Here is a 14,175-nt window from a genome sequence, read left to right as displayed (position 1 = left end):
CACATCTCCTGTGAAAACAGACTGTGCGAGCTGGGCTTGTTCAGCCTGGAGAACAGAAGGCTGTAGAGTGACCTCGTACCGTCTTCCCATACTTAAAAGGATCTTATAAGTAGGAGGGAAATCAACTCTTTACCTGGGTGGATAGTGATAGGACAAGTGAGAACAGTTTTAAACTAGAAGAGGAGAGGTTTAGGTCAGGTGTTAGAGGGAAATCTTTCACAGACAGGGTGGTGAGGAAGTGGCACAGGCTGCCCAGAGAAGCTGTGGGTGCCCCATACCTGGGGTGCTTGGGGCCAGGTTGGATGGAGCCCTGGGCAGCCTGAGCTGGTGGGGGCAGCCCTGCCCATGTACAGATTTGGGACTGGGTGGGCTTAAGGTGCCTGCCCACTCACACCATTCTGTTATTCTGCGATTCTGTTAGCAGGGTTGACTGTGCAGTCAGATCACCTTAATCAGGGCCTAGCCCAGTCCTCTGCCTCCAAGGATGGAGGTGGTTTGAAGCTGTTGGAAAAGGTTCAGACTAGACATCAGGAAAAACGTTGTTGCTGATAATATGACACTGGAACAGGCTTCTTAGAAAGACAGTTGCTCTGTTCCTGTCAGTGTAAGAGGCATTCGGAGAATGTTCTCAGTGGTATGTTTTTGACTCTGTCAGTGTCAAAGTAGTTTGACATTTGGATTCAGTGATCTTTGTAATTTCCTGACAACTCAATATAATGTATTCTGTTCTTCGATATCTTGTTCCACTGCTTGACTGTGTGGTGGGGAAACATTTTTCTGATAACCTATTGTCCTTCAGTAGTGTTCCATATTGAAGAAGCTGGCTTATTCCAATCTTTGTAGGCTTGGGGGCAGCAAGTGCCCCAAATCCATCTCTGCTCCAGGCTGAACTAGTCCTGGTCTGCTGCTTTTCCTTGCAGGGCAGTGCTCCAGCCCTGGCATAATGGCCTATTGCCAAGCTCACATTAGTTTTTTGATACTTCTCTACCAGGAGGCCTCAGACATCACACAGAGCCTGTGCAGAAGGGAGCCTCTGCCCTGCTCACAGATCCCCAGTGCATGGCTGGCCCTGCTCAGCTCTCCTTTGCCAAGGCTGAGTGCCTGCTCCCAGAACTGCCCTGGCAGCACTGTCAATCGCTGCCTGCTCAGAGTAAGCTGGTTAAGATTAGTGTCAGTCCCTTCCTTGGTGTAAAAGTTTATAAACAGAGTGCTCCTAAAAACTTCTTCATGTCTATAGCAGAGCAAGCTTTAGAATGGTTTTGCTCAGAAGACAAGTAGCAAAGGAGAACAGACAGCAATTTTAAGACTAATATTTTGAATAACAATTTCTTAATGAATAGTATAGAAACATGTAATTATTTTTAATGTGTTGTATTAACACCATTTATGTTCTTAATGCACTGTCAAAAATATTTCAAGTAAACACACTACAATTAAGACAAGTATTTTTACTTATATGCATATACCAAATTGAAATGAAGTTGCTCATACAAAAAACATGTGTGTCCCTGTAAAGGAATATGTTTAAGCAGAAAGCAAGTACAAGCTGCTGTGAAACATAGTCTTGAATCATCTGTATCAAAGTCAGATTTTTATTTGAGGGACCGTATTGTACTTCTGTTTCATTACTAGTCTCCTGCCAAGTTTCTGAATGTATTAGTTAAAGCTCTGTGTTAAATACAAGTAGTCTGTAACTGTAGAGGGATGATAATACAGAGCTGCTCATTTTTGCTCAATTTTTTTTTACATAAAATTAATTTTCTTCAAGAGCAGCTTAAATTTTTAAACATTGTCTAGCTTGAAGTTGTACCTTCATAAAGTATGGTTGTCTTGTTAGACAATGGTTCAGTCCTCTTACTCTTCATGTTTTTCCCCTAACTGATCAGCAGTGGGGTAATGAATTTTCTCTAGGAATGTGATTTCATCTGTGTGTGGTTTGTTTTTTTAACTGAGCAGCCTTACCTGACTTCCCAGCTCTTCTGAGATGAGGTCCAGAGGATGGCCACGTCCTCAGACATTTTTGTAGGAAAGCATTTGGAAATAGTCAAAATGCAGTATCTGAAAGATTTCTTGTGGGATGGTAATTGGTGATGGGCCAATTGCATCAGAACAGTAATTTGTGGAGCCCCCTCATTTTCCCCCAAACTGCTTCTAATTGTAAGGGCTTTTTTTGGTTTTCTCAAAAACCAAGGACCAGGAAGACAGTTTGGCAATGTTTGTGAAGCTTCTCTTTTCTGTGATAGAGCAGCATGTAGTGTTGGGTTTCTTGACATCTGTACTGAGCTAACAGCTTATGTAAGACAGATATTTACCTTTGTGCTAATCTTCACTGTCTTTAGATTGGTAATGGCTCCATGTTATTTAGTCCTTTACTTGAAAATACATAGAGGGTTTTAGACCACCTAGTAATTTTGAGGAATTTTTTGGAGATACAGAAGCTACTTTGATACACAAGCCTTTTAAACAATGTTTGCTTCTTTTTTTTTAGCTTACTGTCTTCAGTTGTTGTTTTGTTACATCCAAATTGATTAAAAAGTTGCTAATACTTGAAAATATGAGTAAGACTCCCTGGCTAGGAATGGTCCTTAGAGGAAGAGAGCTTTAGTGTTCCCGTGTGTGTGCTATGTGTTTGCTGCAGAAAATAATTCTTCATTTTCCAATCATTAGTTTAATATTTAGTCATCACGATGAGGTTCCTACTCATACTTTAGGGAAATCAAAAGATCAACTGAATGAACAGTCACTTGTTTCTAGTGTCTGTGTTTGATGGTGTTTTTGCTATTCATACAGGTATACAGATTTCTTTGCTGACGTTATTGCTGGATTACCTTGAGAACAGTGTTTTCCTGTGAAGAGATTAAATAGAGTTAAATTTGGAATTCTTCGTAACTACATAGAGATCAGTACATACAGCAACAACTTGTGTAATCAGCCTCTTTTTATTTGCCCAAATAAAATATTATGGAGGATTTTTTCACCAGTTGTCACTGAAGCATTTTTGTATTTGTTTGTATTAGTTAGCAATCGTCTTTGAGTCTTTTCCTTTTGAATGTATTCTTCTATAAGTGTATTTGTTCCCCTTTGCATACAGTTGATCCAGTCAGAGACGACTTAGCAACTTTTCAGAACTTTCTAAAGAAACCTTTTTTTTTCTTCTTTTGAAACAACGGCATATTTAAATCCTTCATATTTCATTATGCTGCAGCATAGTGGTTATTTTTAATACATCTACTCTTGTTTTTAGCAGCACTGGAATAGGAGTCTGAATGTGACCACTGGGGAAACTTTCTTAAGAGTTCTCAGTTAAATGTATTTACTGAAGTAGCATCCGGGCCTCCATCCCTTGTTCACTGAATTATTTGTGTCTTCTGTGCTGTATCTGATACATTGTCTGTAACACCTCAGTCTTGGAACTGTGTTGATTATTGTGTGACTTCTTACTGCATGTTCTGTAAAGATGGTTGATTCATCATTCAGGAAGGGAGCTTTCTGCTCTGGATGGTTGGACGTAGGTTTCTGCCACTTGCTCTTGGGAATGAATTAACCTATATCCAGCATGTGAAGTGTTTCTGTTTTGGTGTAGCTTCTCATCTGCTTAGTATACTTTACCATACCTCTTGAAAAAGGCGACTTGAATTTCTTACTCTCAAATCTCTGGAAGCCCTTTTTCAAAGTAAGAGGAAAAAGGACCTACTGAATATAAACTCGGTCCTGTGGTGTGCTCTATCTGAACAGCTTTGTTCATCCTGTATCTTTAACTGTATGCTGGCATGTTATTAAAACATGTTTTCCTGTGTTGGTTTTGGAGTGTTAGCTCTCATAACTTAGGTAATGTCTGCTAATGTAATAGACTGTAGGTACATGTATTTTTAGCATCAACATTATCTTTTGTATGGCTACAGAAATGAAAATGCTTCTCTTCCTCATCATTTCCTAAAAACAGCTCACTAGCAGAAGATGAAATAAACCTTTGGAAGTGGTGACTTATGTCCCCAGAAGGAAATATTCCTAATACACTAGATTGATATTGTCTTGAGATGCAGGATATGTTCTTCTAGCTCTACAGATTTAGCCTTTTTTAAACTTATAGAACAATATTCATAATTCTCTGAAAGTCTTCCACTTATTTATGATAAAGTCCTAGAAAGATGCTAGTAAATAAATTTTAAACAAATTGCTCAAGAAAGATGTGTTTTCTAATCTTGATGTGGATGTGAAGTTTGTTCATGTTTCCTGTGAAATACGTTAACTTCTGCAGAGGAGGAGAGAGGAAAAGCATTATTTATTGCATAATTTGTATGGAGAGCTGTTTAGCAGTTTGAAAGTATGTGCTTTCATCAGTGCTTGACATCAACACGTAGTTAGATTTCTTTCTTGTATAATTTCTATATTAAAATATTTCTAGAAGTTCTTACTACTGAACAGTTGCTTTGTTGTGGCACAAATATTGATGTCACTGAGGACTTCTGAATTTAAAACTAAACTTGTGATTTAAAAATATCCTAGTGATGTTGTACTGAGGACAGCAGGAGTGATGGAAAAGTGAAGATTTGTCGGCAGCAGCAGCCAGGACTCTTTGCTACTACTGACTATTAGGAAATTATATTAAGGAATTGTATCCTGACTGTTTTGTCATCAGTAATTGAAGGCTTCTTGAATATAAGTGTATGGCTTTTGTGGAGGATTAATATAGAAATCTCAGTTAAATTCCAGATTAATTTGCTGCTGATATTATATTCAAGTACGTAAAGAAATATTTAAGTGAACGAAGTAATTGACTGAAATACTGTGAAGTAACGTCTATTTAAATATTTTGTGTTCCAGATTTGTACTATGGTGGAGAAGCTTTCTCTGTAGAGCAGCCACAGTCTTTCACTTGTCCTTATTGTGGGAAAATGGGTCACACAGAAACAACTCTTCAAGAACACGTTACTTCTGAGCACGCGGAAACATCAACAGAAGTGGTAAGAAGCATCAGAACTCTTTAATTGTGGTGGAAATTCATTAAATAGAATATTCAGGAAAACGGGTGCAGTGTTTTTCTTGAAGCATGAGTTCTTTTAAATGCTTTAGAGGAAGTTGCACTTCAAGATAACATTTTTTGGGGGGGTGGGGGTTATTCTCAGATAATGAGCTTCCTTTTTACTTTTATGGTTGCTGCTTGGTTACTGTGATGTAAAGGTTGCTGCTTTTGGGAGCTTTAGCTGTAGAACAACATTTAAAGCATTCTTGTGACTGTGCTTCCTTTTTACAACCAGTGTGCAATTGCTAAATGAGTTTACGGTGTTGGGTAAGACCATAGTTATGGCAGTCTTTTGTTACTGTAATTACATTCTGTATGCAGCAGAAGCTGTAATTCTTCTGTGACTTGTTCTCAAGGGAGCAGGAAGGGAACGGATGTGTTCTCCATCTCTTTAATGGTGTCTACTGTTCTACCAGTTAAAACACACTTCTTTAAAGTACCTTTTTGGGTGTTAATGTTGTATTAGTTCCTACTTTCCCAACTGCCTTTCAGAGTAGGTGAAGCAAGGCTAACAGAATGACTTCCGAAGTGCTCTTGTATAGTTGACTTTTTTTTTCGTGGATTCCTAAAAATACTTGATTGCTTAAAGTGGATTACTCATTCGTAAAACACTGTGAAGTAATTACTCATAGGGTTCTCTGTTCTGATCTCCTGGTTATTTGTTTACTTTCCAAGGAATTCTTTTGAAGAAAATGAACCCTTCTTTTCAAGCCTGTTAAGAATCCTGAATGAAGGAGTGCTAGGGGAGGTAACTTGATAGTTTTGAAGCTCTAATCTTTCTTGAAAAGATAAGTGAATCAGTTTACTTCTGTCAGTGGCACTGCAGAACTGTAAGTTGCCTTACTGATACACTTGTAATTTTAGTAATACAGATTTTTTTTCTTAAATGCTCCACCTTTCAAACATACCATCAATTGGAGATTCACACTGGGATGACTTTTTTTTTTCCATGAGTCTGTATTGCAGTTCTAGTTTGCACCACTTGATGTCAGTGGTATTTTCATAACACTGTATCCACATCCTGGGTTTTTTAATTTGCCGTGTCCTCCTTTGCAGCTGCAGCTTCTAGAAGCCAGTCTGTAAAGCCTACTGATTTCTGAAAAAACTGTATGTATTAAAATGAGCCTTTGATTTTTGTGAGCCTGCAAAAACAAAATTTTTATCCTGATTCAAATAATAATAAAAGACAGTATCTTAATCCTTTAGTGACTGCATATGTTTGTGCCAAGTATTCTGAAAGTTTAGTGTGGAGAAGATGTAAGGCTGCTTTGAGTGCTTGATAGTGAAAGATAATAACATGACTAATGAAAAAGTCTTAAGATAATCAAATCGTGTTATCCTGGGCATCCAAGCAGCTGTTTTTGCTTACATCTTGTCCTTTTAGTAATTGCAGTAGGTTTTGCTGTTGAAAGGTGAACTCTACCTGAAACCTTAGGCAAGTCTCCAGGGATGGATTGTTTTGTTGTTTTGGTTTTTTTTTTTTTTTTTTTTGGCTTGTGGTCACTCTTTATTCCTTACCTGTCTTTCTACAAGAATAAGTCAAAGAATTCCTGATGGACGAAAGACTCAACATGAGCCAGCAGTGCACTCTGGCAGCTCAGAAAGCAAATGGGATCCTGGGCTCCATCAGGAGAGGGGTGGTCAGCAGGGATAGGGAGGTGATTGTCCCTCTCTACTTGGCTCTTTTGCGCCCCATCTGGAGTACTGTGTCCAGGTGTGGAGCCCTCATTGTAAAAAAGACATGGAGATTTTGGAAAGGGTCCAGAGGAGGGCCACGAAGATGATCAGGGGGCTGGAGCACCTCCCCTATGAGGACAGGCTGAGGGAGTTGGGCTTGTTCAGCCTAGAGAAGAGAAGGTTACGGGGTGACCTCAATGCAGCCTTTCAGTACCTGAAGGGAACTTACTCCCAGGAGGGGAGTAAACTCTTCGAAAGGGCTGACAATAGCAGGACTAGGGGAAATGGTTTTAAGTTGAAAGAGGGAAGATTTAGGTTGGATGTTAGGGGGAAGTTCTTCACTAGGAGAGTGGTTAGGCCCTGGAACAGGCTGCCCAGGGAGGTTGTGGATGCCCCGTCCTTGGAGGTGTTCAAGACCAGGTTGGACGGGGCCCTGGGCAACCTGACCTAGTAAAGATGTATGTTTGGTGGCCCTGCTAGGCAGGGGGGTTGGAACTACATGATCCTTGAGGTCCCTTCAAACCCAGGTCATTCTGTGATTCTGTGAATTCTAGTCCACTGGAGGTGGAGCAAAAAGTACCGTTAATAGTTCTGACATGTGAATTTGACCATTTTTGTATTTGGGCTGTTGAAGAAAGAGGGGTGATTTTGCTCAGTATTTGCCAGTGGTAAATGTAGCAAAATTAGGTACTTGTGAACAGGATGAGTTTGGCAGTGTAATCCTGAAGGATTGTTTAATGGTGGGTACTTGAATAAAAAAACTAGACTGGTGTCTGTGCGAGGAGTTGAAAGGTTCAGACTGACTGAGATCCTTAAGGTTTCATGCTAAAAAGAAAAATTGGTGATATTGGTGAAAACTAAAATCTCAGTAATTACTGGTATTTCTTCACCAGTGCAAAAGTAAGGATAAATTTTATAGGGCAAGTGCCAAAGAATATGGATATCAGTGTAATTATACTGTTGGTGCTGGGTTTCAGTTCAGCCTAACATAATGAATGATGCAGCACTCTGCTATAAGTCTTCTCGTGTTGTAAACAAACTCAGAAATTTGGAAACTACGTTGAATGTCATATGAATCTCATTTCAGAATAAAGATAGATTTTCTACTTTATGTCACTCTTCATCAGGTTTGTCACATTTGGCAAGGCAGCAGCTCAGTTCAGACCATGAGCTTTGGGGCTTTAAGGCCTAAATATATTGCTGATTAAGCTGACTCGAGCTTTTATTGCAGTCGTGAAACCTTTCAGATTATCTTCTGCTTCATTCTTGAAGATTTTAGTGTCTTCCATTTAGTGACAGGATTTCTGTAAGATCAGAGTAGTTTTATGCCTTACATGTAAATAAGGAGGCAGTAATAGTAGAATAACATTTCTAGAAGCTAGCAGATATTAGGATTAATTCCTAATTGTTAAAGGACTCGACAGTCATCTTTCAGACATGATTCAGAGCAACACTGACTTCATTTTTAAAAAGATTGTTAAAAAATAGCCTCTTACATTAAGAATGTAATTATAAACCTGTTATCCTGAATTGTATTTTTCTCCTATGAAAACTAAACAGGTTCTATTAGCAACAACTTTCAGCTGTGTCACACTTAATCAACAATGCTTCTGTCTGTGTAGTAACTTGTGGGTATTTTGCCAAAGCTAATGCCTAACTGAATTTTTCTTAGTGTACAACAGTGCTGTAGTATATTTTCCTAGTGAGAGAGTTCTTGAAATTTCGTACATGTTTGGAATTAGGTTTAGGCTGCTAAGTTCCCTTGAGAACATTTATTTCATTGTTCTCCAGAACTTTCTGTTATATGATGTTTTTCTGAGAAGTCTCTGTTTTCAGGGAAATATTTGTTTTTCACCAAGACCCCATTCTGTTACATGTGGAGAACTTTGCATTGCTTTTTAAAATCTATTTTCATGATTATTCCCTCGTTCCATGTTGGGATTCTAATTAAAGGTAGCTTGAAAAAAAGAGTACCGTGAAGATGACGTTTGCTTGATTTGAACTGTGTTCTTGTTTGAAGATTAAGCAGCTTATTTGTAACTTTAAAAACATGTAAGTTATGGTGAATTTATGGCTAGTATCAAACTTAATCAGTAAAAGCAAAGTTGTTAGCCTTAGTCCGGCTAAAAGCCCTCAGATGGTTTTTAGAAGTTAAAATAGAGTAGAGAAATACATCTTGGCTTTTTTTCATCTTGAAGTTGTAGTCCATCTTAAACACTTCATTCTGCTTCTGTTAAGCTATTTTCTGACATCTAAAATGGGTAACTCTTAAGCAGACCCTCTGCAGTGCTGGTAGTTTTGTCTTCCCTCACATTCTGTAATGTCCATTGCTCTGCATTGTGTCTGCTTGCATTGCATCTGTAGTGACGAAAAACCTGAGAAATGGTCCTGTGAAGAAACACAGATAATGAGGAAAATGAATGGGGGAAGATGTTGTAGAAAGAGCCTTTTAAAAGGCCAAAGTTTCTGCATGAGATCTCCTTGATTGTAGTCATTGAAGATATAAGCTACTGTCAGAAGCAGCTGAGAATGTGCAGCGAACATGTTTAAGACATCATCCTCACCTCCATACAAGTACTGAAGATGTGTGTAATATTACGCGAGGGCTGCTCTGAAAGTAATACCTCCTATTTTATTATGTTGACCCACAGTGTCAGGGGGCAGATGGTGGTACAGCAGGAGAGGTTGAACCTTCCCACCAGTATTCCATTACATGTTGCTGCTGTGTGACAGATGGCAGCAGAGGGGCAGTCTGACACAGTGGTGTCTGACTTGGAAGTACCAATGAAGCAAAAGATGTGTCACTGAATTCCTCCATGTGGGGATAAAACAGCGCCCACTGATATTCATCCATCCATGCTTAGTGGACATTTGTACAGATCAAACAGTGGTATGGACGCAGCGAGTCATGGTATGTTTCAGCAGTGACTGTGCACAGCTGTCACGCCATAAAATGAGAACTGTCTCAGCCAGCTCATCCCCGTGAGTCAGCGGGTTACAACAAGGGAGCTGTGTACAGAGCTGAATATCAGTCTCAGCACATTGTAGGCAGTGGTGGCACATTGGAATATCACAAAGTCTGCAGCAGGTGGGTCCCATGGCAGCTCATAGGGGAACAGAAGGAACAAGTCAGGATCTACTACACCAATACGAGGCTGAAGATGACTGTTTCCTGCATTGCATCATTTCTTGGTGATGGGATGTGGTGTCACCATTGTGGGCCTGAGTCAAAACGGCAGTCCATGGAGTGAGTTTCCCATCAAAAAGAATGCTCAAGATGCAGCCCTCAGCAGGTGAAGTAATGCATGCTGTTGTTTGGGATAACAAAGGGCTTATCCTTCTGGACTTCATGGAACTGGAACAAACCATCAGCACTGAACACTAAATTGCAACACTGACTAAGCTGAAGGCCAGAACATCCAGAGTCACGTCAGGAAATAGACAGCCTTTGTTCTGCAACACAGTAACACCAGGCCCTAAAGCAGTTTCAGGACCACAGAGCACATTGTCAGTTCTGGCTGGACTGCCCTACAACACCCGCAGTATAGTCCAAATTTGTCCCTTTTTGACTTCAATCTGTTGAGGCCAATGAACAGTGGAGGCAACATTTTCTTACCAACAGCACAGTGACAGCAGCTGAAAAGAGGTGGATCGTATCCACTAGTATAGATTTTCAGGCTCTTGTTTATTGCTGGCGAAAATGCACAGCTAATGTTGGTGACTTTTGAAGATACTGTTTTATAGCTGAGATTTGCTGTCAAATAGTGTTATTGTACATTACTTTTTGGAGCAACCTATATATTGTTATTCATAACGTGCACAGTCTGAGATCCACAGGCAATAATGTATGTATAAGTATGAGTGAAATTCATGGATAGTAGCTGTATTTAACCATCGAAGTGTTGTTAATATAAGTATTTACTGCTTTGGGGAAAGTTTTCTGGGCTGCAGGTGTTTTTAGTCTGAAATCTGTAAGACTTTAAGATCAGTCTTCAAAATTGCTGGAGTGCATCTCAAGGTGTTTGTGGAGTCACAGTTGTGAGGTTAATGGTATTGCTTACCTCTGTCTGTGTTTTTAAGCTGAAACACACATTAACTAATAAAGGAAGTGGTATTTTCTCCTGAAATCCTTTTGTGTAGGGATATGGAGATCAGTCTCTTTTCCAAACCTTACAGTTATGTACTGCCTGGGTGTGTCTCATTTTGATACTTGAGCAAATGCTTGTGTGGTTTCATTCTGCTTCCTGCAGTTCTTCCTCTGGGATGAATAACAAGCAGGCATATAGTAGGCCTTTGTAATCACTGTATCAGTTGAGACAGTATTAGCATACAAAAACTGAATTTATGCAAAATCTGATTTCTGTGGTATTACTAAAGTCATAAAAGAAATAGATATTAACATATTTTCTTGAATTCTTTTATTTTTTTCCCAGTAGTGACATGAGTTCTGCTTTGTATAAAGTATTTTTTTCCCTCTTTGTCATTTCAGATTTGTCCAATATGTGCAGCATTACCTGGAGGGGATCCTAATCACGTCACAGATGACTTTGCAGCTCATCTTACACTGGAACACAGAGCTCCTAGAGATTTAATATCCTTTCATAAGATGATGCAGTCTAGATTTCTTCATTGAGTAGTCATGATTACTTGTTTTGGTTTTAGTATTCAGATACCTATACCTCTCATTTCCCTGCAGCTTGAGTTGCTAGAAGACAGTTTTCCAGACTTAAAGGTTATTCTTCTGGTTTTAAAAACAATATTCAAATTATGAATGAACTGCATGTGTGTTTGACAGTGCTTTTTACCCTAGCAGCAGAAACGTTTAAGGAATGTTGACACCAAAGTGTTTACTACTGGCACTCCGGTTTATCCTGCCTTATTGTTAGCTTCAAGGCCTTTTTCATGTATCTGTTGAGTAGTAATTATTTGTGACACAGTGACAGTGATCTGAGGATGGTTTGAGCTTAGCTGTTTTTTGATAAATGTTTATAAGCTTGTGTACCTGCTTCAGAAGGCTTCAATACTATTGCCTACTGACATTTCTGTAATGTCTAGGAAAGCTTTCAGATAACATGGGAAACAAAGGGCTGTCTTTCAGTTATCTTAGCTGCAGATTATGCAGATTATGTACATTTGGTGGCTGAAGAACTGAAACTTGCTTTTTATTCTTATTAAAGGGGTAACTTTCTAGGGCTAGTTGATTCATATTTTTTTTTAATTAAATGGCCTGCAGCTTATGTACAGTACCTACAGTAAATTATCTCTGAATTTTTTCTGTGCCATCTCATTAAACGAATAAGCATGCCACTCTGGCAACATCTTTTTTTGTTTGTTTGAAATATTTTAAAGTGAGGAAAAAAAAAAAAAAAAAAGCAGAAGGATTTTGTGGAAATGACTGCATTTCACTTATGATTGTGTTTGATTACCTTTCATCTTGTTAGTGTTCATCATGGTTTAGAGTCAGGATCAATGTAAAGGAGTTAGAGTGTTTGCTGTTTCTGTAAAGGAGTAATTCAAAGCACACTGCAGAGCTGCAGAAGAGCAACCATCCCTAGTTTTGTGGATAGAAGCAGGACTGTCAGTGGTCAGAAGGAGACAGTGTGGAGTGTGGTAGCTCTGGCCAAGCAAGAGGATCTAAGCTAAAATCTTAGTAACAATAAAATTCAAAGTACACTATTTCATTTTCAAGAGTTAATTGTACCACTGATTTTCAAAATGAAGCGAATTCTGGACTGTTTTGGAAATGTGTATTAACTTTCTGACAAAAATATTCTTTAAATAATTTTTTGCTGTAGTTTGAGAGCTTATAAAAAAAAAATATGACTTGAAACTTGAGATGGCAAGGCAGGGGAAATGAGGAAATGACAGACATAATTCATAGAATTTATGGCGTTTGTCTAAAAAAAAAAAAGATGAAGTGAAGGGGTGTGATAAAAGTGCTGAATATTCTAGAAACATGCAAAATTTTAAGATCTGAAGTGCTGAAAATTCTGATATCAAGTTGCTTGAAGTCTAGAAGTTGAAAGGAATGCAGTAATTGCCATCTACTTCTGGTAGGAATGGCAATAAGACCTTTATTTTTAGTATGTAAGAATGAGGAAGGGGGAATAAAACCTGTGTCTAAGAAGTCTGGCAAGAGGTGTGATAAGTTTTCAGATTATTTGGTAGAAAACATGGATTTAAAAAAAAACAAATCAGTCTTGATGTTTCTTAGATATAGTAAAAAGCCAAAGAATGTGAGGAGTTTACTGTACACAGCTCTGCTTGTATTGAGTGCATGCCTGCATGTCCAGCTTGCATTATAACTACAGCACATCTCAGCTATGCTCTAGAAGTTGAAGCTTTCATTTAGGAACAGTGTACTCTGGAGTATTTTACGCAGCAAGTATTCTAGTCATTTAATAACCAATACCAAGTAGTTCTGTTTTCTTAACTTGTTCATTATGATGAATCCAGTGGTGTTCGGCATGTACGTCGAATGTTTCACCCAGGTCGGGGATTGGGGGGCCCTCGTGCACGTAGATCAAACGTGCACTTTACTAGCAGTTCCCCTGGAGGGCTTTCATCTTCTCAGAGTTCATATTCTCCAAGCAATAGAGAAGCCATGGATCCTATAGCTGGTAAGAGCTGTACCTGCGGATTTTACCCTCCATATGCAAAGGGAGCAAAATCCAGTGTGATAGTGCTTGCTTTGCTTTTTGTTGTGCTGAAACTGCAATCATGATATGTGCAAGTGTGAGTGGCTGTGTGTTGATGAACAGTTTTCAGTGGTCTTCTGAATCTGAAGTCACTGCTCTGATAGATGGTTCTTTTAATTCTAGAGTGCAAGCTGTATTCCTAAAACTTTTATTTACATGTGCTGTTTACTTTAACTGTGATTGTGTCCAGCTTCTATTAACTACTTTAGTCTATATCATCCTGATTTGTTGTGAGTATGAAGGTGTTTATGGACAAGATTTTCTGTCTCAGTTTGTTTTTGTACAAGCTGTGTACTCTGAAGGTGAAATTACATGAATATTATAAACAGACATTGAAAACACATTTGAATTGCATTCAGGCTTTACAAAAAGCAGACTTTTGACCATGCCTGTGTCAAGGAAACATCAGAACTGTCATAATCTACCTTCAGATGTTGAGTAAGCATAAATGTGTTAACTGGAACTTCCTGCTTCAAGATTATGACATTTTCAGAGGTAGCCATCCAGATTAATTAACCATTACACCTGAAAGGGGAGATGTGTCTGCTTAAATGTAATCTCCTGGCCTACATTCTACTGGTTCTAGTAGTCTCCTGGCTCTCTGGGACCTGAAAGAGCATCCTGGCAAAAGATGGAAAGTTGAATGAGATCATGCTCAGAGAGTGGTGATCAATGTCCTTTACTCTGGCTATATCCTATCACACATGAGATCACTCGGGGATCAATACTGAACCCTGTGCTATTCAGCTTTCATAAATCATCTGCATAATGGGATAG

At 38.9% G+C, this 14,175-nt stretch overlaps 1 protein-coding gene across 2 annotated transcripts in view; it reads left to right on the top strand.

Moving 5' to 3' along the window:
• Positions 1-14,175, top strand: part of KCMF1 (potassium channel modulatory factor 1) — a 53,536-nt gene that overhangs the window by 32,618 nt on the left and 6,743 nt on the right. For both annotated transcript variants that reach the window (XM_015849529.2, XM_015849531.2), the window contains 3 exons: positions 4,825-4,964; positions 11,190-11,291; positions 13,143-13,320. In XM_015849529.2, coding sequence (XP_015705015.1) covers positions 4,825-4,964; positions 11,190-11,291; positions 13,143-13,320 — 420 coding nt within the window. The remainder of the gene's footprint in view (positions 1-4,824; positions 4,965-11,189; positions 11,292-13,142; positions 13,321-14,175) is intronic.

Source organism: Coturnix japonica, chromosome Z (genome assembly GCF_001577835.2).
Source record: "Coturnix japonica isolate 7356 chromosome Z, Coturnix japonica 2.1, whole genome shotgun sequence".
Lineage (NCBI taxonomy): Eukaryota > Metazoa > Chordata > Aves > Galliformes > Phasianidae > Coturnix > Coturnix japonica.
The sequence above is the reverse complement of the archived record's forward strand: the minus strand, read 5'-3'. Positions and strand labels throughout refer to the sequence as shown.